Below are 25172 nucleotides of genomic sequence, written 5' to 3'. Positions count from 1 at the left end.
TTCTTGTATTGCCGTGAACCCTTTCCCATAATGGAAAGGTGGGTGTTGTAAGACGACCATATACAATGTTATAGCATTTGTAAAAGGTGTGTAATTTCAAGATCCTGGCGTCATTAAAACAAACAAATGTCCAGAACATGATATGAGTCCTATGAGTCTCTTCTCTGTTTCTTTGAAGTCTTTTTTGTTGTTGTTGAACACGATAGGACGTGATTTCCTCAAAACAGAAATTCCAAGTTTTATATGAAAGAATGTTGTTTTTTCTTCCTTTCATAGGCCATGTCATCTGTCCTTTGTTGTGGCCCTGTGTTCGACAACGTAGGGCTCTCTCCTGATGGCTACCTCTATAAGTGGCTGGATAACATCCTTGGCTGTCAAGATCTGCGGGTATGCGGCCAAACACTCTGAAACAACATGACCCACATACGTCCTCAATCGCTCCTTTGGTGTTGATAGCACTAAACCAACACAACCATCTTTAAAATGATTCTCAAAGTGTGCCTTTTGACCCAGTGCAGATTTGCTCAGGGGCTTTTCATAAGACTAGCCACTTTTCTTAGATGTCTCTCTCACTCTCCCTTTCTCAGCTTGTGAATGAGCGATGTTTTCATTGTTCTGCAAATGTTGGTTCTTGAAGTGAAAGTCTGGTTTTGTGCCCTGAAATATTTTGTTGAGTTAGAACAAGACACTACCGTTCAAAAGTTTGGGATCAGTAAGATTTTCGAAATGTCTTTGATGAATAGAATGTTCAAAAGAACAGCAATTATTTGAAATAAAAATATTGTGTAACATTATAAATGATTATCTAATTAAAATGACCTAGTTTCTCCACCAGCTAAGGTGGTTTTGTATCACCATTCACATCAATGGATAACATATGTGATCCTCTGATCTGATTCTCCTCAGGTGCATCAGCTGGGCAGTGAGGTGGTGGTTCTTCTGCTGGAACTTAACCCAGATCAGGTGAATCTGTTTAACTGGGCCGTGGACCGATGTTACACCGGCTCCTGCCAGCTGGCCTCTGGTTGCTTCAAAGCCATCGCCACTGTCTGTGGTAGCAGGTACGCTGGGCCCTGAAAAGCCAGAGCAAATATTGAATTTTCCAGTTGAATGCATTTTTTTCAGGGTTTTTTTTATTTGATAAATAGAAAGTTCAAAAGAACAGCATTTAAAATTATAAATTAAATAAAAAATATTGTGTAACGAAATAATGATTATCTAATTAAAATTAGACATGGACCGATCGATCAGCCAGGGTTCGGAATCGGCTGTTTTCCCTCATTATCGGCCCGGATCGGTGACCGTTTTGTTACCAGCGGCACAGGCAATAACGTCAGCTGTGCATTCTCGCTCTCTTCTCTCCAACGACCCCTTCGCTCTCACACACACATCTCATTCGCTCCGGTTAAATAGTGCTTGTATTGCACATTATTTTAGTCATTCCCACAGGTTTCGCGCTTGCACCAAAAGCATGTGCATCACCACTGATCTATATTAGTGGAGTTAAATAGTGCTTGTATTGCACATTATTTTAGTCATTCCCACAGGTTTCGCGCTTGCACCAAAAGCGTGTGCATCACCACTGATCTATATTAGTGGAGCACACAAGCCGAACTCAGTCTCAAACAGCTTGTGAGCCACAAATACCAAAATGAGTGGCTAACTGCGCTAAAACGGTCAAATACATACAAAATTATGTCAAAATGATCATCTTGACGAGTATCCAGTTAAACACAGTCAGTTTTGGAATGTTAAATAGTTGAGAAAGAGAACGCATGTTGTGTAACAGTATATTGGGTCCGTGGATAAACTCTTAAAGGGACCGCAGTCCAATATTCCTGCTGCTGTCTGTCATGTTGATCAACGAACAAAAGACAAAGAAAATCACTTTCTGCTCTTGACTCCATACGTTTTATAACTTTAATGGTAAGCATTAATCTGTATTTAATTTTTACAATGAAGACTACAGAAATTAAAGTAATCAAATGTAAAATAACACTGGATGTGTTATTTTGCATTTGATTACTTTAATTTCTGTAGTATTTCTTACCTGAATAAAAACTTACTTAACCTGAAAAACTTAGTTTCATAGCTCTCTTTATTCTATTGCATTTATTTGTGCTCTTGTTTGCAATTTTTCTATTTTTTCTTATTTTATTACTGACTTTTTACTTGTTTTTTTTAATGAAAATAAAACTTTGCATTGAAAAAAAGTAGATTTTAGTTTTTATATGCTGTCAATTATAGTTCTTAGAAAGAAAATCGTAACCGGCAAAAATCGGTATCGGCAAAAATCGGTATCGGCAGATCACACTAACAAAAAAAATCGGAGACCGGAATCGGCCAAGAAAATTGCAATCGGTGCATCTCTAATTAAAATTAATTCAATGTTAAAAAATAAATCATCACCCCTAAAACCTATTCAGTAGAACTTTGGCAGCGCTTGCCTGCTTTCTTTCTCATGATAATTTGTTTACATACATAGTGCCAAGACTAGATGTGTCTTTGGACTGAAGCCTCTCATTTACATATTTAGTAAAAATCTATCTATGTGTAACTTGTTTTTATGTAGGAAATCTTTTGTTTTCTGTCACAGAAACTACTCCAGTGATATTGTGACTCTGCTGAACCTCGTTCTCTTCAAAGCGTCTGACACAAACAGGGAGATCTACGAGATTGCTATGCAATTAATGCAGGTCAGAGAGAGAACATTCTCTGCCAAATAAGTGTTGCAATAATAGAAAGTGTACTGGATTAAATGGTGTGTTTGTGTGCTAATCTGTCTGTGTGTGTGTGTGTGTGTGTGTGTGTGTGTGTGTGTGTATGTGTTTTCTGGTTGAATAGATTCTAGAGGCCAAGCTGTCTGTGTATTCTAAGAGGATTGTGGAACAGAAAAGTGGTGCTATCCTGCATGGGACACACGGGCCTCTTCCACCTCTCTACAGTTTCTCTGTATCCCAGCTTTCAAAGCAACTTGCCAGAATGTACCCTGAACTCACCTTGCCCCTTTTCTCAGGTATGAAATGAAAGGATAGAGATGGACACTGACTCTTATAGGTGAAAACCTCTAAAACTTTAAACTTCTAATAGGAAAATGTGATCTTGATCTTTTTCTTAACTTAAGTTCTACTGACAGCATTTGTGGCACAATGTTATTTTAATATTATTTAGTATTTAATAATTTATATAGCTTTTATTTTAAATTATGTTTTTATTTTTAGTTTTCATTTTAAATCGAGTTTAAGTTTTAGTAACTTTTTTTTAAGTTTTAGTAGTCATTTTTTAAAAATATTTAATTTGATCTTTAATTCATTTTTATTTCAGTTTTAGTAAATTTTAGTACTTCAAATTAAACATATTTTATTTTAGTTAGTTGTCAAGGCAAAATTTTTATTTAATAAAGTTTTTCATCTAATATTTATATTTTATTTCAGATTTATTTTAATTAACAGTAATTATTTTTAATAGTTTTAGTTAACAAAAATACTGCTGTGGCATGCTGTTGATTATCACACAAAATAATTTTGAATAATTAACATTTAAAATATGTAGTTGTCACGCTATTTCTAAAGTATAACCATAACTCTTAAACATTATACTAGTTACTGGAAGAGAAATGTCTCTGTCAGCCAATCTTTCAAGTCATACTTGACTGTGTTAATCTGGTAGCCAGTTGCTGGTAGCCGTTCAAGAGAAGAAAGAAACTCATACAGGTTTGAGAATTTGATGACAACATTTAAATTTTTGGGTGAACTATCCCTTTAACTTGGAATATTCATTTAACCACCAGCAAATTTACCAAAGCAGTATGTAGAAACAACATTCGTATCTCTGAATGTTCTGTATATTTATGAAGATCTATCTTTTTGTATCTCTCATCTCTAGAGGTGAGTCAGAGGTTTCCCACCACTCATCCAAACGGGCGTCAGGTCATGCTGACCAACCTGCTCCCTTGGCTCAGTAACATTGAGATGGTAGATGGAGGCCTGCTGTCCACGGTCTCGAGTCCAAGCAGCTCTGGGGACAACAGGACGGGATACAGTCACAACACTTCAGCACCTCACCCTCTTCGAGGCACAGGCTGGGGGTCGCTGCAGGCCTCCTCCTTGGTCCTAAACAACCTCATGTTCATGACTGCAAAGGTATGATGATGAACCACTGTTACTTGAGACTCTGCTAGACTATAAATCTATGGATTTAGAATAAATTAGTTTGTGTGTCTCTGTGTGTGCTAGTATGGTGATGATGTCCCAGGTGCAGAAATGGAAAACGCTTGGAACGCTCTGGTCAGTAATGAACGATGGACTAATAACCTGCGGACCACCCTGCAGTTCCTCATCAGCTTATGCGGAGTCAGCAGCGACACCTCTCTTCTGCCTCATGTAAGTTGCACATTTATTTATTTCATTATATTTTGGTTTGCTGTAAAGATTTTATTGGTAAAGCAGGCCATTTGGTTAAAGAAAGAAAAATCGGTATCGGCAGATCACACTAACAAAAAAAATCGGAGACCGGAATCGGCCAAGAAAATTGCAATCGGTGCATCTCTAATTAAAATTAATTCAATGTTAAAAAATAAATCATCACCCCTAAAACCTATTCAGTAGAACTTTGGCAGCGCTTGCCTGCTTTCTTTCTCATGATAATTTGTTTACATACATAGTGCCAAGACTAGATGTGTCTTTGGACTGAAGCCTCTCATTTACATATTTAGTAAAAATCTATCTATGTGTAACTTGTTTTTATGTAGGAAATCTTTTGTTTTCTGTCACAGAAACTACTCCAGTGATATTGTGACTCTGCTGAACCTCGTTCTCTTCAAAGCGTCTGACACAAACAGGGAGATCTACGAGATTGCTATGCAATTAATGCAGGTCAGAGAGAGAACATTCTCTGCCAAATAAGTGTTGCAATAATAGAAAGTGTACTGGATTAAATGGTGTGTTTGTGTGCTAATCTGTCTGTGTGTGTGTGTGTGTGTGTGTGTGTGTGTGTGTGTGTATGTGTTTTCTGGTTGAATAGATTCTAGAGGCCAAGCTGTCTGTGTATTCTAAGAGGATTGTGGAACAGAAAAGTGGTGCTATCCTGCATGGGACACACGGGCCTCTTCCACCTCTCTACAGTTTCTCTGTATCCCAGCTTTCAAAGCAACTTGCCAGAATGTACCCTGAACTCACCTTGCCCCTTTTCTCAGGTATGAAATGAAAGGATAGAGATGGACACTGACTCTTATAGGTGAAAACCTCTAAAACTTTAAACTTCTAATAGGAAAATGTGATCTTGATCTTTTTCTTAACTTAAGTTCTACTGACAGCATTTGTGGCACAATGTTATTTTAATATTATTTAGTATTTAATAATTTATATAGCTTTTATTTTAAATTATGTTTTTATTTTTAGTTTTCATTTTAAATCGAGTTTAAGTTTTAGTAACTTTTTTTTAAGTTTTAGTAGTCATTTTTAAAAAATATTTAATTTGATCTTTAATTCATTTTTATTTCAGTTTTAGTAAATTTTAGTACTTCAAATTAAACATATTTTATTTTAGTTAGTTGTCAAGGCAAAATTTTTATTTAATAAAGTTTTTCATCTAATATTTATATTTTATTTCAGATTTATTTTAATTAACAGTAATTATTTTTAATAGTTTTAGTTAACAAAAATACTGCTGTGGCATGCTGTTGATTATCACACAAAATAATTTTGAATAATTAACATTTAAAATATGTAGTTGTCACGCTATTTCTAAAGTATAACCATAACTCTTAAACATTATACTAGTTACTGGAAGAGAAATGTCTCTGTCAGCCAATCTTTCAAGTCATACTTGACTGTGTTAATCTGGTAGCCAGTTGCTGGTAGCCGTTCAAGAGAAGAAAGAAACTCATACAGGTTTGAGAATTTGATGACAACATTTAAATTTTTGGGTGAACTATCCCTTTAACTTGGAATATTCATTTAACCACCAGCAAATTTACCAAAGCAGTATGTAGAAACAACATTCGTATCTCTGAATGTTCTGTATATTTATGAAGATCTATCTTTTTGTATCTCTCATCTCTAGAGGTGAGTCAGAGGTTTCCCACCACTCATCCAAACGGGCGTCAGGTCATGCTGACCAACCTGCTCCCTTGGCTCAGTAACATTGAGATGGTAGATGGAGGCCTGCTGTCCACGGTCTCGAGTCCAAGCAGCTCTGGGGACAACAGGACGGGATACAGTCACAACACTTCAGCACCTCACCCTCTTCGAGGCACAGGCTGGGGGTCGCTGCAGGCCTCCTCCTTGGTGCTAAACAACCTCATGTTCATGACTGCAAAGGTATGATGATGAACCACTGTTACTTGAGACTCTGCTAGACTATAAATCTATGGATTTAGAATAAATTAGTTTGTGTGTCTCTGTGTGTGCTAGTATGGTGATGATGTCCCAGGTGCAGAAATGGAAAACACTTGGAACGCTCTGGTCAGTAATGAACGATGGACTAATAACCTGCGGACCACCCTGCAGTTCCTCATCAGCTTATGCGGAGTCAGCAGCGACACCTCTCTTCTGCCTCATGTAAGTTGCACATTTATTTATTTCATTATATTTTGGTTTGTTGTAAAGATTTTATTGGTAAAGCAGGCCATTTGGTTAAAGAAAGCTTAGCTGTCAAGTTATGTCCGTCCTCTATTTATGCTCAGATTAAGAAGGTTGGGATCTACCTTTGTCGCAACAACACCATTCAAACCATGGAGGAGCTGCTTTATGAACTTCAGCAGACAGACCCTGTGAACCCCGTAGTGGTGCACTGTGACAGTCCTCCGTTCTACCACTTTTCAGCCACAAGCAAAATTACCACCACCACTTCTGGTATGCATGCAAGAGAATTTGTCTGCAGATATAGTACAGTGCTGTTCAAAAGTGTGGGGTCATTAAGACATTTGTTTTTTACTTTTTTATTCAGCAAGGTCGCATCAAAGTGATCAAACAGGACAGTAAAGACATTTATAATGTAACAAAAAAATTCTCTTTCAAATAAATGCTGGTCTTTTGAACTTTCTATTCATCAAAGAATCCTGAAAAAATTGTATCACAGTTTTCAACATTGAGAAAAATAAGAAATGATTCTTGAGCGCCAAATCAGCATATCAGCATGATTATTGATCACGATCACACTGAATACTGCAGTAATGGCTGCTGATATTTCACAGTATTACTGTTTTTACTGTATCTTTTGATCAAATAAATGCACCCTTGGTGGACATAAGAGACTTCTTTCAAAAACATTTTAAAAATCATATCAACCCCAAACTTTTGTCATGGCAAAATGTCATAAATACATAAAGGCAGCAAAATGGCTGAAATAGCATTCATGTGTTGCATGTATAGCACATGGCACATGCTATATTAATAAATATGTCTTTAAAGGTCCACCTTCCTGTAGCAAAACATTGGTGTGTGGCCAGGAATACATCTCTGACACAGACGACTCACCAGTCACAAAGGAGTGTGATGACAGGTATGTGCCACAAACCACACAATTTACATGTGTGCCTTAACACTCTTTCATTATATATATATATATTTCTGGGTCAAGTTTGATGACAGTTTGAGGTTACACCCACCATAAGCATTACTAACATAACTCATTATAATTCATCATAAAGCAGACACCTTTATCCAAAGCGACTTGCACTTCCCCTGGAGCAACCTAAGATTAACTGCCTTGTTCGAGGGCATAATAATTTTCCATGTTTGTATTTGATACACGCATTGACAAAAATATTTTTCTGTCCACCAAAGGCTAAGCAACATCTTACGAGCACATAACCGCCTGGAGTCTCGGTACAGCAGCAGTTCTGGAGGTTCCTACGATGAGGAAAAGAGTGAGTCAAGTTTATAACCCCCCCTTTGACCATGGATGTCGAGACAGTTCTGGCTCAAGGATGTTAAATATTATTGAAAACTTTAAAGCAGCAAAATAGTTTAGACCTGTCTTGAATTTGAGATATTTCTGATAGCCGGCTCTGTTAATACATTTCAGCTTGAAATAGCTTAAGCTTAATGGTTTTTGAGCATGATTGCATTAGACATGAGGTATGGCCGTAATGGAGTTTGTCTGTCTACATACCATTCATGCTTTGAAGGTAAATTCCAGTTTTATTGCAAGTCTCACGGATGAAAGGCATGCCTGTCATGGATGGCGTGTTGTTTTGACCCTTTTTGCTTTGCCTGCAGGTGAGCCGCTCCCTCCGTATGCCATGTGGCTTATGAGTGTGCTGGAAACCAATCAGCCGCTTCCTCTTCCCATGCCAGTTAACGGAGGCTGCTGGGCACCGCTGGTCGACTATCTACCTGAAACAGTCACCCCACGAGGACCTCTCCACAGGTCAAACTTCTGGAGTTTCCTAAAGTTTCATGTTTTATTTTATTTTTATTTTATTTATTCTAAAATATGCAGTTTTCATATTTTCTGATAGTGTAACCATAACTCTTAAACATTATACTTATTACTGGAGGAGAATGGAGGAAAAGTGTTTGTTTGATCTTTATAACTGATCTTTCAGTTCGTGCTGTGATCATGTAAACCTGCACAAACATACCAGGAAATGGCATGATTTATAAAAATTCTTTAACAAAAAATATGATTGTCATATATCTGTACTTCTAAATCTCCAGTACAATTGTGCAATAGACTTCCATTGTAAGTAAAGTATTGCATTTTTATTTGTTTTTACAAAAAAGTACATTATTTCAATTAGATTATTTATTCTGTTACTATAAAACAGCCATTAAGCAACAAAAATAAATCTATACTTTATATTATGTAACAATCTTTTATTCAGATTTAGATTGAATGTCAAAGTCTGCTGGGTCACCCAGACTAGAATTGCATACTAGCTTTTAAAGCACTGGTACTTGACTTGTTAAATTTAATCTCTCATCATAAGACTTGATTCTTATGTAATCCTGAAATCTTAAAGCACGTCACTCTGCCATTATCAGACAGATGGAAAATAGATGATCAGAAACTGCAGTGCTGTCGTCAGAGTACCTCTGACCCGAAAAACCATGATAACATGTTACCAATGTTCTTTTAAACATCTAATCGGGAACTATGATATCAATGGCCATCATCAATGTAATGACAAAACCAGCATACTCCCTTTAAATAATTAGCTTTGTCACTCAGTCACAGCTGTTGAATATGTACTGTTCTTTTTGAAAGGTCATTGCTGGTATGTGTTTTTTGTTCATTTACTGAAAGACCAGTGTGTTTTGTATGGTGCAGGTGTAACATAGCAGTGATCTTCATGACAGAGCTGGTGGTGGATCATAGCGTGAAGGAGGACTGGGCCCTGCACCTCCCTCTACTGCTCCATGCCTGTTTCCTGGGTCAGTAGAGCCCCTGTGTTCTGTTCTCATCACAATTTGGGGCATTTTATCAGGGATTACACCCTCTAGATTAAGGCTGCAGTGCTTGAGTCAGGTGTGGTCAGATGAGATGTACTGCTTTTACTGTAGTACATGGTATTTTTTTTTATCCAAAATGGATTTGCTTTTGTCTTTTTTTTTAATCTAATTTTATCTGAATCATTGCATCTCTCAATGTGTCTTATGACTGTAACTATTTGGGTTGCTATGAGAACAGTGTTGTCAGTGAAAGCAGTAGCTGCTATCTCCTGAACATGTAGGATGGACCAACCTTATCTTTTTTAGAAATATGTGAAATACTTGTATACCTGCGGATAGGGAACATTATTCAGTTGAAATAAAAACAACATTTAGGTGTTGGAAGACTCAAAAAAACAAAGGCTAGAACCAGATATTCCCACTTATCCCTTCCATAATCCCCCCAAATGAACCTAAACAATAATGAATGAGTGTAAGTACAAATGTGAACCTCTAACTTTGAGAATGTGGCTCTTTTTTAGGTATGGACCACTACCGCCCGGAGGTGTTTGAACACTGTAAGAGGCTTCTCTTGCACCTTCTCATCACGTTATCTTGCAACAACAATTTCAGCCTCATTGCCTCTGTTCTGCTAAACACCAGAGATGCCAACAGCAACAAGAGCCTGACTTTCAAACCCACCTACCAGCCTGAGTTCTACACCGGTACGAGACATAACATTTAAATATGTCAAACAATGTGATGATCAGGATAATAAGGTCATTTATGTAAATTGTTTTTCAAATGTATTTATCATTTATTTATTTATATATGATGTAGAGGTCTACAAAAGCCATGTATCAAATATGATACATATAACTTTATAAGGTTCAAATAAGTACTTTGAAACTATGCTCCAGCTGCGTTAATTTTGCAACTACGTTTTTATATAACTGTTAGACCTGGAAATGAAGGGCAAATTCAATGATGAATGCTTTGATGCTTTGTGAAGCTCTACATTTTATTAAATGTTGTGAAATTCTGCCTTCAATAAGACAAATTTAGCAACTTTTCATGAATCCTGTTCATCACACCCTCATTGCATGAACACTTACTCATTGGCTTTGGCATTTGACACATAGCTTTGAGAGTGCAGTCATGTTGAAATTCTGTGGAGGGGTGGAGGGTGAGTATTCTTATCTGTGCAACTTTTGGAGGTGCAGCCAAAAACAATTATATATACACAGATCATCTAAAGGTCTGATTAGTGCATTCCTATGGACTATTTTTATCTTCTTGCTCCAAAGGGACCATCTGTCGGACCCAGGACTGGTTTGCAGATGGTGGTCTCCATGCTGTTAAAGCATGTCTAGGCAAATTCGAAATTATGCTGATAAGATACCCCAACCCCTATCATAGCAGCATAGTGATTGAAGTATTGTTCTTTAATGTTCTTTGATTTGGCTCATTTAGGAATGTTTTCACCCTATTTTTTTGTCTTGCTCAAATATTTCAGTTGAGTAAGCTAAAATGAGGTTTCATCTTCAGAGCTTGTTCCTTCCCAAACATTTTCACTTACCCTACATATGGTGTTCAGGTGGTGTGGACTTCCTGCGGAATGGCCAGGCATCTCCGGTTCCAGATTCTGGCCTCAGTTCCTCCTCTGCCTCGTCCAGCCTGAGCCTTGGAAGCAGCAGCTCCAACCTGCCTCACCTGGCCCAGGAAGAGGTGGAGCAAATGGAGAGCAGCACTGAAGATGATGAGAAGAGCAGCAAACTCATTGAGTTTCTCACTACCAGGTACAAGAACTTATAGTTAGAAAATGTTGTGGTCATATTTGTTTTTGTTTGTTATTTTTTAAAGAAATTAATATTTTTATATTGAAAATAACTTCCTATATTGAAAGTGTTTAACTATTAAATACATTTTAATAGGGTCCAGATAGCCTCTAAGTGTGAAATTTGCAATGTTACTTGTCTTGTTCTATAATTAAAATGAAAGGTCATTTCGTGTTAATATTCCAGAGCTGTTCAGGAACTGATTCAGGAAATGACACATCTGATACGTCTTACATCTGACATCACTCAAGATGTAACAGACTTGTATGTTGCATTTCATCAGTCTACTTCAGAGCGGTTCTCGCTGGGGTGTTGTTTAAAAGGGCGTCCGTCTGATGTTGGTGCTGGTGTTGGTTCTTTCAGACTATGTTCACACTGCAGACAATTCCAGACTGGTTTTCAAATCCCATCTTTAAGACTGGAAGCACTGTTATTTGCTCATGATCAAGTGGATCTGTATGGTATTTGGAGTATAGCTATTTTCTGCCATCATCTTTGGTTGTCATAGTAATGAAGGCATTTGCACACTACCAAGTGACGTTCTTTTACAGTAACTGGAAGTAATGAAGCAATTACTAGAAATATTGATAACTGAAAGTAATGAAATGATTATTATGGTATTAACAGCTACTGTATGGTCAACAGAGAAAAGCAGTTGGATTTGAATTGGATATGGAAAAAGCTGGATTTGAGTTGCCAGTGTGAACAAGTTTATACAGTATGTACAGGATGGAAAAACAACCCTTTTTCACTTAAATATTGATTCAAAATATTTCTCGCCTCATCTCTAAAAAGTTTCATGCATGTTCATCATGCATGCTTAAAATATTTAATGTACAGCAATTGATGTCTGGTTATTTAGTTTATTTTACATTTTGATTGATGAAAGATCAACTTTTAAGAAACTGTTTGGTTTGCAGGTAAAATTGTATCTTTTGGCCTATTCTGCCATCTAGTGGCAGTTTTGGCCACAAGCAAGTAATAATCAAACATATCACACTACTGTCAAGGTGAAAGTAGCTCTTCCTGTCATTTACAATTTATACTGCATATGTAAGAGATTATATGAATATTTGTGTGGTTTCTTTAGACCTTTTGGACCATTGTGGAGCCATGAAGACATCACTCCTAAGAATCAACACTCAAAGAGTACCGAGCAGCTTGCCAACTTCCTGCGACATGTAGTTTCTGTGTTCAAAGAGTCCAAATCAGGTAAGTCACATTTGTCTTTAGTCATTCCAGTCATTCCACCTTAACAGGGTGCAGCTGGTGAATTTTTATTGTCTGTTTTGTTTTATTTTATTGACTGTTTTTAAGTTGTGTCCTTGTGTTTGCACGCCACGTGTTCTGTCTGCTTGTAGACATTAGGCTTGAGCAGCAGTTGAGTGAAGTGGCATTGCAGATGGCTCTGTGCAGCTCCTCCAGACATTACGCTGGGCGTTCCTTCCAGGTGTTCAGAGCTCTACGGCAGCCCCTCTCAGCGTTGGCTGTGTCCGACCTGCTTTCACGCTTGGTGGAGGTAGTCGGGGAGCCCGGGGAGGAGGTTCAGGTGAGCTTCTGGTTCCTTAATGACAGTTCTGACTGATTCAGTGAGCGAAGAAACTTAGAATGCATCTTCTCCACAGGGTTATGTAATGGAGCTTCTCCTCACTCTTGAGTCAGTGGTGGATAATCTAGCCGAGTGCCTGAAGAACAATGACTTCTTTGTCATACTACGGTAAGTTCCCATCATACAACATTATCTATGTAAAGCCTGACATATGAAATAATCATGAATAGTCTGAAAAATAGTCTGTTTTTTTTTAACCTTTAGACAAATTTTTTTTAAACCTAAAAAGGTTTGCATATGTGTTTTTTACTTGTTAAAACTATCAATCAGTTGACAGAAGGCATGTAGTAGTAGTAGTTTTCAATAAGTTTTGATAATAATTGTTTATTATTCAGAAGCCTTTTATGTATGAAATATGAGTAGGCTTTATAGGATTAAAGTCTTCTTCTAACTTCAACATCAAAAGTCCAAGAGGCTTCGTTGCCTGTTTGTAATCAGTCTGTGTTCCTGCAGGGCGTCTTCACCAGATCTTCCATCCAGCAGCAAGTTAACACTAAACCGTAAAAGCACCAGTCAGCTGGACCTGATCCCAGGATCAGGCACTGCTTCTGAGCGAATACGCCACCAGCGTAGCTACTCCGTACCCAAGCGCTTTGGCGAGGTTGAGCGTTCCTCTGAGGTTCCCCGGAGTGCCACCTTGGACCGCATCCACCTTCATCAGAGCAATATCTCCAAGCTCCGATCCCTGTCCTCATCCTCCTCCAGAGACAACGTGGTCTCTACCGACCCGACCAATGCCAACCATCCTCGCAACCTGCTGGCCAGCATTTTTTGGGCAGTGGTGTCACTCATGGAGTCAGACTTTGAGTTTGAGTACCAGATGTCCCTCAGGTTGTTAGGGAAGCTGATAGGCCACATTTCATTGGATAAGCAGGAATACAGAGAGAAGCTGGAGAAGATCCAGATCCAGTTAAAATGGAAGGAGTTCTCTGGGCTTCAGCAGCTGCTTCTGAAGGGCTTCACCTCTGCAAACACTACAGAACTCACCTTGGAGATGTTCAGCCAGCTCACGCCCGTCTCACGCCTACCTGTGGTGGACACCTCACAAGTCATAGGTAGACCTTTTTGTCTCTACTACCAGCTAAATGTATCTTTCTAACATAATTCTCCATTAATCCACCAAAATTCTTGTCCATCCCTCATTTTAAGTGGGATTATGAACTACCATAATTTTCCATTAATCCACCAAAATTATTGTCCATCCCTCATTTTAAGTGGGATTATGAACTACCATAATTCTCCATTAATCCACCAAAATTCTTGTCCATCCTTCATTTTAAGTGGGATTATGAAAGCAAATCTGCTATTACCTTTCAGGTTTCCCATTAAACGTGCTCTGCCTCATCCCCCATCTTGTGTTACACTTTGACTCACCTACTCAATTCTGTAAGGACGTGGCTGAGAGAATTTCCCAGGTCTGTTTCTGTTACTCTGACCTTCAACCGCACTATAAATGCACTTTTATAGCTAATCTGAGAATCTGCATCACATTTGTTTGCTGAAAATCACTCAATTTGATTGACAGGTTTGCCTTGAGGAAAAGAACTCCAAGCTGTCCAACCTTGCCCATTTGATGACATTGTACAAAACGCACACCTATACCCGTGACTGCTTCTCTTGGGTCAATGTGGTGTGCCGCTACCTACATGAAGCGTTCAGCGACAGCACACTCAGCATGGTTACTTACATGGCGGAGGTAGGAAGACCACAAATAAAAGTTACTCTTACGACATTTGAAATTTTAAGGAAAAAAATTATAAACAAGACTGGAATGTGAACATACATTGTGTTCAGGAAAACTTTCTAATACTTTCCTTATTTTGTAAACAGTTGCTGGAGAAAGGATTACCCAGCATGCAACAAACTCTTCTGCAAATCATCTACAGTCTACTGAGTCACATGGACCTGAGTGCTATTCAAGCCAAACTCTTCAACATGGAGGTTCTAACAACCATAGAGAAGTTTGTTCAGGTGTGACTCCTTTAACTTATAATTTAATTATTTGTTCCACAGGTTTTATTAAAATGTAGTCATTTACAGATGCTTTTGACCATAAAGACCTACAATTCAATGTAATTTTATATACTATTATGAAAAATACTAGTATTTATTTATATTTTGAATGAGCTTGAATTAGCATGTTCAGTTATCTTTTAAATTCACTGTTTACTTTTGTAATGTGCTTTAATAATTTGTATAAAAGTTTTCTTTTTTACATTTTTTACCTTTTTTAAGTTTTTATCATTTTAATATTTTAAATTCAACTTATTTTATTTTAGTTAGTTGCCAAAGCAACATTTCTTGTTTTTTTAAGATTACGTTTTTCAGCTGATATTTATATTTATATTTATTTCATTTTATTTCTAATTTTTATATTTTATTTTATTGTATTTTATTTACAGGAACCGTTTTTAATAGTTCAAGTTTTAGTTAACAATACCAACACTGCTACAGTGCATGTATTGTAATTGTATTGTATGTATTGTAAATGTGAATTTGCGGTGTGTATAGAATGTGATGCAATAAAAAGACTACACTGCAAGATAATGGTAAGGATATGTAAACAAAATAGACATTATAACTGAGATATAATCAAATGAATCAGAATCCGATTTAGAATCAAGAGCTTGTAAATCTGAATCAAATTAAAGTCGAATGGTTAAAGGAAACACAACATAAAGATATAACTAATCAGTTATCATTTTACACTAATGCTTTTCACAAAATATTTATTGTGGGCGCTTCTAAAATTATCCTCAATGATCGCATTTAACTGGCTCGTATCATTCAGCCTAAATTTACTCATGACATAATAGTGTTTTATAGCATTTCTGCTGTAAAACTTAAAGCTGTCTTGCATCCTTGGTATTACTGCTGGTTTTCCATCTCTCAACCCTTCCTTCGGAGGGAGAAAAAAAGAGAATTAAAAAACAGGACCTTATGCCAGGGCTATAAATCCAGAGGCACACCCAGCAGCAGTCTATAAACAGTCAGTCCTATTGGCTGCTGTCCACATTACTGAGGCCTTCAGTGTGGCCTCACAGCAAAGACGCTCCTCTGAACTACTGCTTCTCTCGCTGGGCTTGTGTGTTTATCTCAGCAGAGGAAGAGACAGCTACTGCTCGTGAAGATGGATTGACTGTATGTAATGCTTTGGGAGGTGAGCAAGATTCTGAATGTGTCCTTTGAGAATAACTTAGTTCTGTTTTGTGTTTGTTTCTGTGAATTTAGACTGCACACTGGAAGGAAGCCTTGAACATATTAAAGCTGGTGGTCTCCCGCTCGGCTAGTCTGGTTTCGCCTTTGTCCCCGCAGAGTAACGCATCCACTGTGGATGTCAGGCGTGTTTGGGACACACCCTCCAAAGCCCTGCCCGGAAAGACCCTTGACTTTCACTTTGACATTTCAGAGGTATGACATGCCTTTCTGGCCTTTTGTGTCTGTTTTACTTTCTTTGTAGTCAAAAATGTGGACACTGAATTTATGTTTTTCATGATCTATAAAACCCTGAGGCTTATCTATAAATGCCTGAAATCAGATTTGTAGCAAACAAAAACTATCCAGCATGCATGTAAAGTCATTCAGTACTATTTAAAAACCATCCCAGGATGCACCTCATAAAGTTGGTTAAGAGGATGAGTGTGTAGAACTGGAATGTAGGGAAAGGGTGGTGACTTTGAAGGAGCTAAAAATGGTTTAAAACCTTTTTGGTACCTTCCATTTGTGTTATTTTATAATTTGATGATTTAAAATATATATGATATTATATTGTATTGTATTATATAAAAAAGTATTATAGCATTTCAATTGATAAATGTTTTTAAATGCACAACACAAGAAAAAATAAGACTGAAAAAACACTAAATATAATTTTTATCATTAGATGTTATTTTTATAATTTAAAAATTATTATTATTATTGTAAAAAAGAGAAAGTTGTTCTTTTAAGTGGTGGTGTACATTAAGCTGAGATGGTACATAGTGTGTAAAAGTGAGCCATGCCAGCAAACCACCAAATGCTGGCATCCTCGATGGATTTGTCCACATTTTCCAGGGTGGAGTCATGCATTTTTTGTTGTTTTGTTGTAACATTTGTTTTAAGCAAACTCTGAAGGTTAGGTTTTCTGTTTAAAACTTGATGGAAATATGAACAACCTGGCCTTAAAGTGTGGGAACCTAACAGGGAGCTATTTGTGTAGTGCATGAATTCCAGGAAATGATGTCAGTCCGGCTGTGGCGCTTTGCATCAGCCCTTCTAGAGTCTCAAAGCAGACTCCTCTGCCCTCTGTCAAATACCTCTGGAACATGCCTCTAGCAAGTTGGTGAGACAGAAGGAAAACGGACATGCTGAATTCCATCCCAGCAGAAAGTATTTCACAGGAATTAAGGGCAGGTGACCTCAATAATGGAAATCCTGTCATTCCCCCAAGCTTTGTTTGGCTCCCTTTATTGAAGTTCTGTTTTTCAAAGCTCCACTACGAGAGACAGAGGAGCAGGACCATTGAGAAAAGGCGTCCACTTTTTCCAGCAGGTCCTAAATAGTTTGTCGGGATCCGAGGCAACTTGACGTTAGGAAAGGGAATGCACTTGAATAAAGACTTTTGGGCCGAGGGCCACAAGCTCATGACATGTAAAGAAAAGATCAGACGGGCTTAAATGGTGCGTGCCATTGTGTGTGTTTTAGACACCGGTGATTGGCCAGCGATATGACGAGCTTCACGGTTCTCCGAGGCAAGATGGGAAGAATGCAGGAGGGGTTACCGTGACACGCAGTACCTCCTCTACATCCTCAGGCTCTTACCAAAACAACCACGTGCTGGTGCCTGTCAGCTGGAAACGACCACAGTCCTCACAGGTGAGCGCTCACAAATACACTCTTTGAAGGTCTGACATTTGCTGAAGAACAGTGCATAAATAAGATTTGCATTTATATATCCCCTCTATGTTAATGTTCTTATTTATTATTTTGTTTAATTGAACCTTTTATTAATTTAATTCAATTATTTTCAATGTAATTTTTTATTTTATTTTCTTTGTTATGTTTATTATTTTTGTGTTATTTCTCTCCAATTTAGAAAAGAACTCGTGAGAAGTTGGTGAATGTATTAACCTTGTGTGGCCAAGAAGTTGGACTCACCAAAAACCCATCTGTAAGTGACATATGTGTTATCCATCCAGTATTAAATATTTTAAAATATGTCAGAAATCATTCTAAAGCCCTTCCTACAGGTGATTTTCTCATCCTGTGGGGAACTGGACCTGATTGAGCACCAGCCCAGTCTGGTGTCCTCTGAGGACGGCACACGGGACACCGAAAACATGGATGACACCACTTCAGAACAGCAGTTCCGTGTGTTTAGGGACTTTGACTTCCTGGATGTGGAACTGGAAGATGGAGAGGTGAGCAGATCTTTAAAAAACAAAACCAAAATGATCAGCTCCCTCTTGCTTGTGACATTTTTTGACTTCCAAATTACTTGGGTGAACTTTGTTTTGACTGCAGTAAAGTGGACCCTTGGGGAAAGCAGAGCTGAGCATTAAACTTTTGCAAAGTATCAGTCAGAGATAAACTGCTGCACTGTTTGCGCAATACCACTGTAACTTTCTTTAACTCTTTTAATACATTCTCCTCTCCTTGTTTATGTCTGTGCCATCAAGGAGATGCAGGTAAGCCCAGGAATCCTCTAATGTTGTGCTGTGTGCAGTAGGACAAGATGATATTGTGTTTATTCACATTCTGTGCATCGTGATGCATGTCCATAACTCTACCTAGAAACATAATTTTGTTTCAATCATGTTCAAAACACAGTGGCACGTCAAAATGGATTAATCAAAATGTGCACATTTAGATTGGACAGATACAATCAAACAGATTCAGATCAAACATATTCATCCTCATTGATGAAATGTGCAAACTTTACCACAGAATTTTTTATTAAACATTTTATTTATTTTTTCAAATTATTTATTTTAAAATCACACAAAAAAGTGACAGTAAAGGCATGATACAAAATATTTTCTTCTCAAATAAATGCTGTTGTTTTGAACGCTATTAAGCAAGAATATTAAGCAGCCTGGCTGTTTTCAACAGTGACAATAATAAGAAATTCTTGATCAAAACAGCATATTTGAATGATTTCTGAAGTATCATGTGACACTGAAGACTGGAAAATTCAGCTTTGCCACAGCAATCACAGGAAAAAATTACATTTTAAAATATATTCATTTAGAACACCGTTATTTTGAATTGTAGTACTATTTTACAGTATTACTGCTTTACTGTATTTTTAGTCAAAGCAATGCAGCTTTGGTGAGCATAAGAGAATTCTGTCAAAAATCTTACCGACCACAAACTTTTGAACTGTATTGTATCTTAGAAAATGTAAGAATTAATTGGTGGGTAGCATTTATAAATGTGGTTTTTATTATATTTCAGTATGTCTGTATTTTAATAGCTTGGCCATCTCTTGTCTGCACTCTCTTATGAAATCATTAGTCAGTTCATTGAGGTCACTGTACCAATTTGCTGAAGCTGCAATGCCACAGAGACACTTACTGTAAAAGGGCAGATTCAGCCTTTCAAATAAATTCTCCCTTCTGAATAAATTTCAAGAGTGTTTTTATAAAGCCATCATATTTTAGTTCCAACCTTCAGTGTAACAGTATCAAAGACTTCTTCTTGCTTCTTTACCATTTTGTTTTGGTCAAGTTACAAGAAAGTAATTAAAGTAGTGTAGTAAAAGTAACTTTTTGAGTTCAGTGTTTAAGCGCCCTGTTAGAGGAAAGCTTAAACACTGAACTGAGCTGGATCGGTGAAGGAATGTGGATGTTGACTCTTGACTCTGATGTTAAGGCATGTGGCTGCAGTGATAACTTGAGCCTCTTCCAAAGCAAATGGCCTTCAGGCACTTTATCACTTACTCTACAAGAGCAAGAATGTTTTAGAAATGTGTTCCTGTTCACTACTGTGTTAATCCTTTATATGGAGAGATATCCTTATATAACAAACTCACAGACTGAACACCTTCACATAGAGCTTGCTGTAGCCAATGACTGTGTGGATTTTGAAATGTGGTTGTGTGCTATATACCAAATCAGAGGACTCTGTATTTCTCTCACTCTTTCTCTGACAGGGTGAGACAGCTGACAGCTTTAACTGGGGTGCGCGGAGGCGTTCCATTGACAGCCTGGACCAGGCTGAAGCCCAACCAATGGAGGAGGACAGCCAGCTCTCAGGAAGTTCACCAAGCCTGTGTCCAATCGTCCATGATGATTCTGACGAGTCTTCTGAGGAAGAGTCCCTCACAGCCAGCCAGATTCTCTCAGCTTCACAACTAGTAATGTTGAATTTGTTCTTTTTTTTTTGTTGTAAACTATTTAACTTAATGTGATGTATGAAACAGAATATTCATTGGGAAATATTGTAGGCAGGATTTTATCCATTAGGATAATTGGATTGTGAGGAGGCGGAAAACTTTTGATAAAAGATTAGAAAAACTTTTCTTTTACAGTATGTATTATAAATCTATAAAATCTATTTTATAGAAACATTTAAAAACTATTTTATATATATAATGTCGAATTAAACTATTTATCATTTCAGAATGTCAGCCTGTCTCCTACTGAGGAACTAAACCCCATGGACTCCCCTCCCATCTCCTTTGACAACATTCAAGCTGACCCAATTCCTCTTTCCACCCCAACTCCTAGCTTTGAGATCTCAGCACCCGAGGGCTCGAACCATCGGGTGAATAAGAGCTTCAAAATGGCTGATCTTTGGGGGCAGACACATTCCTAATCATACCGCACTTCTGTTCTGGAGTTTTTCCATTAACACGGTTGAAAAAAAGAAATCTCTTTCTGTGCTTGCTTTACATGTCTGGCTCTGCTTTTAGCATGGGTAGATTTTCGGAGGTAGTTTGCTGATAGTATTTTTCTCTGAAATGCTTTTTTTTTAGGATGGGGCATTAGATTAATTTGCAAAGCGGCATGGAATTGCAAGTAATCCTTGCTCTTCAAAAGCTCGCCATTTCTATCTGCTAACCGCTTTTTGTCTGTGAGGCCTACCACTGCCTACCACAGTCTCAGAAAAAGGCTCTGGATGAGCCACTAGGACAATGTGTATGACTTCTCTGTGGGTGGCAAAGCTGTAACATCACTCACATGCTAAATGCTAGGGGTGCAAATAAAGAGAGTGTACCCATTGCCTGTGGCCGTAAACATGAGACCAGACCAATCAGATTTTGGTCCTCCAATTTTTTAAAGGTCTCTTAATATATCTGAATTTGACATTATTGAAAAAAAAATACAAAAATGTAAATGATAAAAAAAGCACTCAAAAGAGAAGCGATTCTCAGCATGAAGAGTTGTAATTTTGAAAGGTTAGTGAATATTTATTTATAAATATAATAAATATTTTTATTAAATAAATGACAGAGTTGGTTGACCAATATGTTTATTTTATTATTTAATTTAATTTAATTTTTTCATTAGCCACCCTGTCCTCTGTCTAAATATCAGTATATATAAAATATATTTTAAATGATAATAAATGCAATAATTAAATCAGTGTATAAATTAAAATGTTAGATACAATTTAAAAGTATTTGATGAAATGTTTAGCAGTTAGTAAATTATGGAACTGACATTTGGGTGAATCACTTCTGTATTTTAGCCACAAAAAGACAATCGTCAGATTAATCAGTCTGACCAGTCAGTCTGTCACTAATGTCATTTTACTGCTCAGAATGAAAAAGTCAGCCACATAATCTGATCTTTTCTTAATAATATTTTTTCATAATAAATTTTTTCATAGCCACAGCTGTTTCCATTGTATGACGAATATGTAATGCATTTGCATTGGCGATAAATACTTAACAAGCTTTTCTTGTGAATCCTGTCCAAAACTAGGCTGAGGATTCGGCTGAAGAAGAAGAAGCCGTTGTTAATGAGGACGATATCTCACTCTGCATTTGCGAGTCGCCGCCTGCCTTCAGTAGTTCTGACATTCTAACAGCAGGCACATCCCAGAGGGAAAACAACTTCTTTACTGACAACGAGACATGTTGTGTACCCAGGTACTGCATTCACACTCTCAACATACATGATTCTATTTCAGTTTTAGTAGAAAAGTCTGGAGAAGTCAGATTTTCTCAAGTTTCACATAGCTGATGTTTGAAACTTTTTTTTCCCTCACCACATAATTCTATCCCTCATTTCCTCCAGTGGGTTTGGAGACCAGCCGAGCTCTGTGGCACAGGCAGAGGAGGAAAAGGAAGAGCTGTTGCTAGAGTCTCGTTCCTCCCCTCCACCTTCTCCCTTTTTCTCCGCCATCCTGGCCGCTTTCCAGCCGACTGTATGCGATGATGCTGAGGAGGCTTGGCGCGATCATCTCAGCCAGTTGGTGGCTGACTCGGATGGTTCCTGTGCAGTTTACACCTTCCAAGTCTTCTCCTCACTCTTTCAGGTAACTAATAGAGGTACAGTAGGTTGTCATTGGTCCTTATTATGTCGATTTTTGCCAAGCAGCTTCAATAAAGGTCTATCTTATCTATCAATAAAGACCTATCTTAATGATAAAAAAAGAAGTGAAATTAATCAACGGACACTTTTCTAACATTCTAATTGTTGCAGGCTGTGTTGTTAATGTCAATGATTTTATTCATTACCTTGGATTTTCTTTGGTTCATCACACAAAGCTGACAACTCAGTAGTGCCAAAGTTTTAGAAGACATGCCACATCTTTGATTATATTCTATTGGCACTGACAACATGCTGGTCTGGGACAGATTAAATAGGATATGTTGCTTCTGACCTTCAGAGTATACAGGCCAAGTTCTGCACCTTGACTTGTGACGCTGCTGGTTACCTTGGCGACGGCCTTCGTGGAATTGGAGCGAAGTTTGTAAGGTCATCCCAGATGCTGACATCCTGCTCCGAATGTCCCACGTTGTTTGTCGATGCCGACACTGTGAGTTTCTTGTTTGAATATGAATGATATCAATGCTATATACAGAACTCAAATCAGTACCAGCCTTAGTGATCTGTTCAATTTCTTCCTCACTGTGTATGTGTGCAAGCCATTTTAAAATGTACTTATAAAATGTATCTCTTAAATATGCGTTTCAGATTGTGTCGTACGGGCTCTTGGAGAAGATGAAGTTTAGTGTGTTAGAGCTGCAGGAGTATCTAGAGACCTACAACAACAAAAAGGAGGCAGTCATATCAGTATGTGCAATAATGCATTATTTTACAAAACAGTAAATGTGCAATTTTCCTTTAAATTATTTTATTTAGAAAATCTCTAGTATGTTATGTGTGTATATATGGAATTAAACATAATTAATTTTCTGACTCCAAACTTTTGAACCATAGGGAATAAGAATATATATATGAATATATGCAGTATACTGTTTATATACAATTTCATCATAGAAGCGGTAAATAAAAAGCACTACAGCTTTTTATTGCTTTTTATAGCACTACTTACTGTTGCCTGTGACTCTTTCAGTGGCTACGCAACTGCAAGGCCAGTTTCCCCAAATGCACTGGAGATGGAGTGATTACCCATCAGCCTGCTGAAAAGGAAGAGAAGGTATGACACCTCTGCTTTTTAACATAACAGTTAGATAGGCAGCAATTCCAAAGAAAACGAATAAAGGAACGTCATTATTATTTATGTACATGATCTAGATCTCAACATTTTGCAAACTGGAGCTTTAACAGTTCGGCTGTCTAATACTTTGACACAACCCTAAAACTACAGTGTGGTGGTGTACCATAAATAATGCATGAGTTTCTGTCTTTCTTTATATATATATATATATATATATAGATAGATAGATATTACTCTGTGTGAATGTTTTGGTATGGCTGCATTGTCCACTGATTGATGCCACTGTAATGTCTGTTGCGTCCTGAGATATGAGTGAGATTAGTTGACCAACATGTGTTTCAGATTCCATTTCAATGTACTTCTTTATATTTTCTGCATTTCAATTGTTCTGTGATAGCTCTGTGAGTGACAACTCTTTTCTATCTGTTTGCTCTATAACTTTAAGCCTGTTTCAAACACAAGCTGTTTTACTTCACAACAGCACCCCCTATTCTTATGTTTGGCATGAGGGGTCTTTCTCTGCTGGGCTTTGAAGAAGTTTAAAGAAACCCTGAAAACGTTTATTTCCTGACTCTAAAATGTAATCTAATATATACCTGCTTTCAACCCTTAAAGATCCCTTCAAGCCGTAACCAGTTAAAGCAATAAAAAAGGCATATGGGTACTGATTGCATCTTGGTTTTTTTTTTACCCAGCACAGTCCCCATGCAAAAATAAAAATAAGAGGGCATATTTGTGACCCTTTTTCTTTCTCTGCTTGTCTATTCACTTTTTCTGCTCATGCATGATGGAGCCATTGCTCATGCTTTATATTGCCTGTGCCGCCGTTGGCTGCATGTATTCACACTATACTCAAAACTTCCTTCTCACTTCTCACCTTTTGTCTTGCAATGCCTGCTTTATAGCAAATGGAATCTCTTGCAGTAAGTTTTATAAAAAATCTTTTTGGCCTCATGTCCCATTTCCCTTGTTCTAAATGTAGATATTGTCACATTTTTTCACAGGCCTCATATTTTTTTTAAATGAAAACACTATTTTGTTAACACGCTTGTATCCTTGTTTGGTTTTCTGCAACTGTTGTGTAGTAACTTCTTTCATATATATTAAGAAGATTTAAAGAACTTTTAAATGAGATTGTGGTGTTAATTTTATTTATGTTTTGTTTACAGCAACTGGAGCTTTGTCAAAGACTCTACAAACTCCACTTTCAACTGCTGCTGCTTTTTCAGTCTTACTGTAAACTTATTGGCCAAGTTCACACTATAAACTCTGTACCAGAGGTATGTTGACATCAGTGTCTCATCATCTGAGTTTGATTAAAGGGGTCATATGATGCTTTTTTAAAGATCATTATTTTGTGTATTTGGTGTAACAGAATATGTTGACATGCTTTAATGTTCAAAAAACACATTATTTTTCAAATACTGTACATTATTGTAGGTCCTCTATGCCCCGCCTCTTTCAAACGCTTCGTTTTCTACAAAGTCACTCCTTCCGACAAGTGCAATCTGCTCTGATTGGCCAGCTGACCCAGTGCATTGTGATTGGCTGAACACTGCAAGCACTCGTCGGAAATGTAACGCCCCTTACCATAATCGCGAGCTTCATCTTTCAAAATAAATGTAAAGACAGAGCCCGAAAGGGAAACAGAGTCGCGTGACAGACACAGTGATGGATATGTGTTTGCAGTACACAAGCCACGGTTAAGACAGCTGACTCCACTGTAATGTGACC

General features: G+C 37.6%; 1 protein-coding gene across 11 annotated transcripts in view; it reads left to right on the top strand.

Moving 5' to 3' along the window:
• The window catches only part of LOC107559014 (protein furry homolog), a 67700-nt gene that overhangs the window by 38752 nt on the left and 3776 nt on the right, over positions 1-25172 (top strand). For 7 of the 11 annotated variants that reach the window (XM_016242729.1, XM_016242722.1, XM_016242731.1 and 4 more), the window contains 34 exons: positions 277-387; positions 907-1061; positions 2597-2696; positions 2845-3016; positions 3886-4142; positions 4236-4382; positions 6686-6854; positions 7413-7503; positions 7788-7870; positions 8223-8373; positions 9277-9380; positions 9920-10102; positions 10975-11176; positions 12306-12427; positions 12577-12764; positions 12841-12932; positions 13278-13879; positions 14142-14239; positions 14350-14520; positions 14655-14795; positions 16056-16235; positions 17508-17678; positions 17899-17973; positions 18053-18223; positions 18482-18490; positions 19957-20160; positions 20427-20570; positions 21734-21900; positions 22049-22289; positions 22644-22793; positions 22952-23050; positions 23334-23417; positions 24344-24361; positions 24608-24718. In XM_016242729.1, the coding sequence (XP_016098215.1) occupies positions 277-387; positions 907-1061; positions 2597-2696; positions 2845-3016; positions 3886-4142; positions 4236-4382; positions 6686-6854; positions 7413-7503; positions 7788-7870; positions 8223-8373; positions 9277-9380; positions 9920-10102; positions 10975-11176; positions 12306-12427; positions 12577-12764; positions 12841-12932; positions 13278-13879; positions 14142-14239; positions 14350-14520; positions 14655-14795; positions 16056-16235; positions 17508-17678; positions 17899-17973; positions 18053-18223; positions 18482-18490; positions 19957-20160; positions 20427-20570; positions 21734-21900; positions 22049-22289; positions 22644-22793; positions 22952-23050; positions 23334-23417; positions 24344-24361; positions 24608-24718 (5163 nt within the window). The remainder of the gene's footprint in view (positions 1-276; positions 388-906; positions 1062-2596; positions 2697-2844; positions 3017-3885; positions 4143-4235; positions 4383-6685; positions 6855-7412; positions 7504-7787; positions 7871-8222; positions 8374-9276; positions 9381-9919; positions 10103-10974; positions 11177-12305; positions 12428-12576; positions 12765-12840; positions 12933-13277; positions 13880-14141; positions 14240-14349; positions 14521-14654; positions 14796-16055; positions 16236-17507; positions 17679-17898; positions 17974-18052; positions 18224-18481; positions 18491-19956; positions 20161-20426; positions 20571-21733; positions 21901-22048; positions 22290-22643; positions 22794-22951; positions 23051-23333; positions 23418-24343; positions 24362-24607; positions 24719-25172) is intronic. The other 4 variants (XM_016242723.1, XM_016242726.1, XM_016242724.1 and 1 more) reach the window with 3 other exon arrangements.

Source organism: Sinocyclocheilus grahami, unplaced genomic scaffold (genome assembly GCF_001515645.1).
Source record: "Sinocyclocheilus grahami isolate Dianchi unplaced genomic scaffold, SAMN03320097.WGS_v1.1 scaffold671.1, whole genome shotgun sequence".
NCBI lineage: Eukaryota > Metazoa > Chordata > Actinopteri > Cypriniformes > Cyprinidae > Sinocyclocheilus > Sinocyclocheilus grahami.
This window is presented reverse-complemented; position numbering and strand designations above follow the sequence as displayed.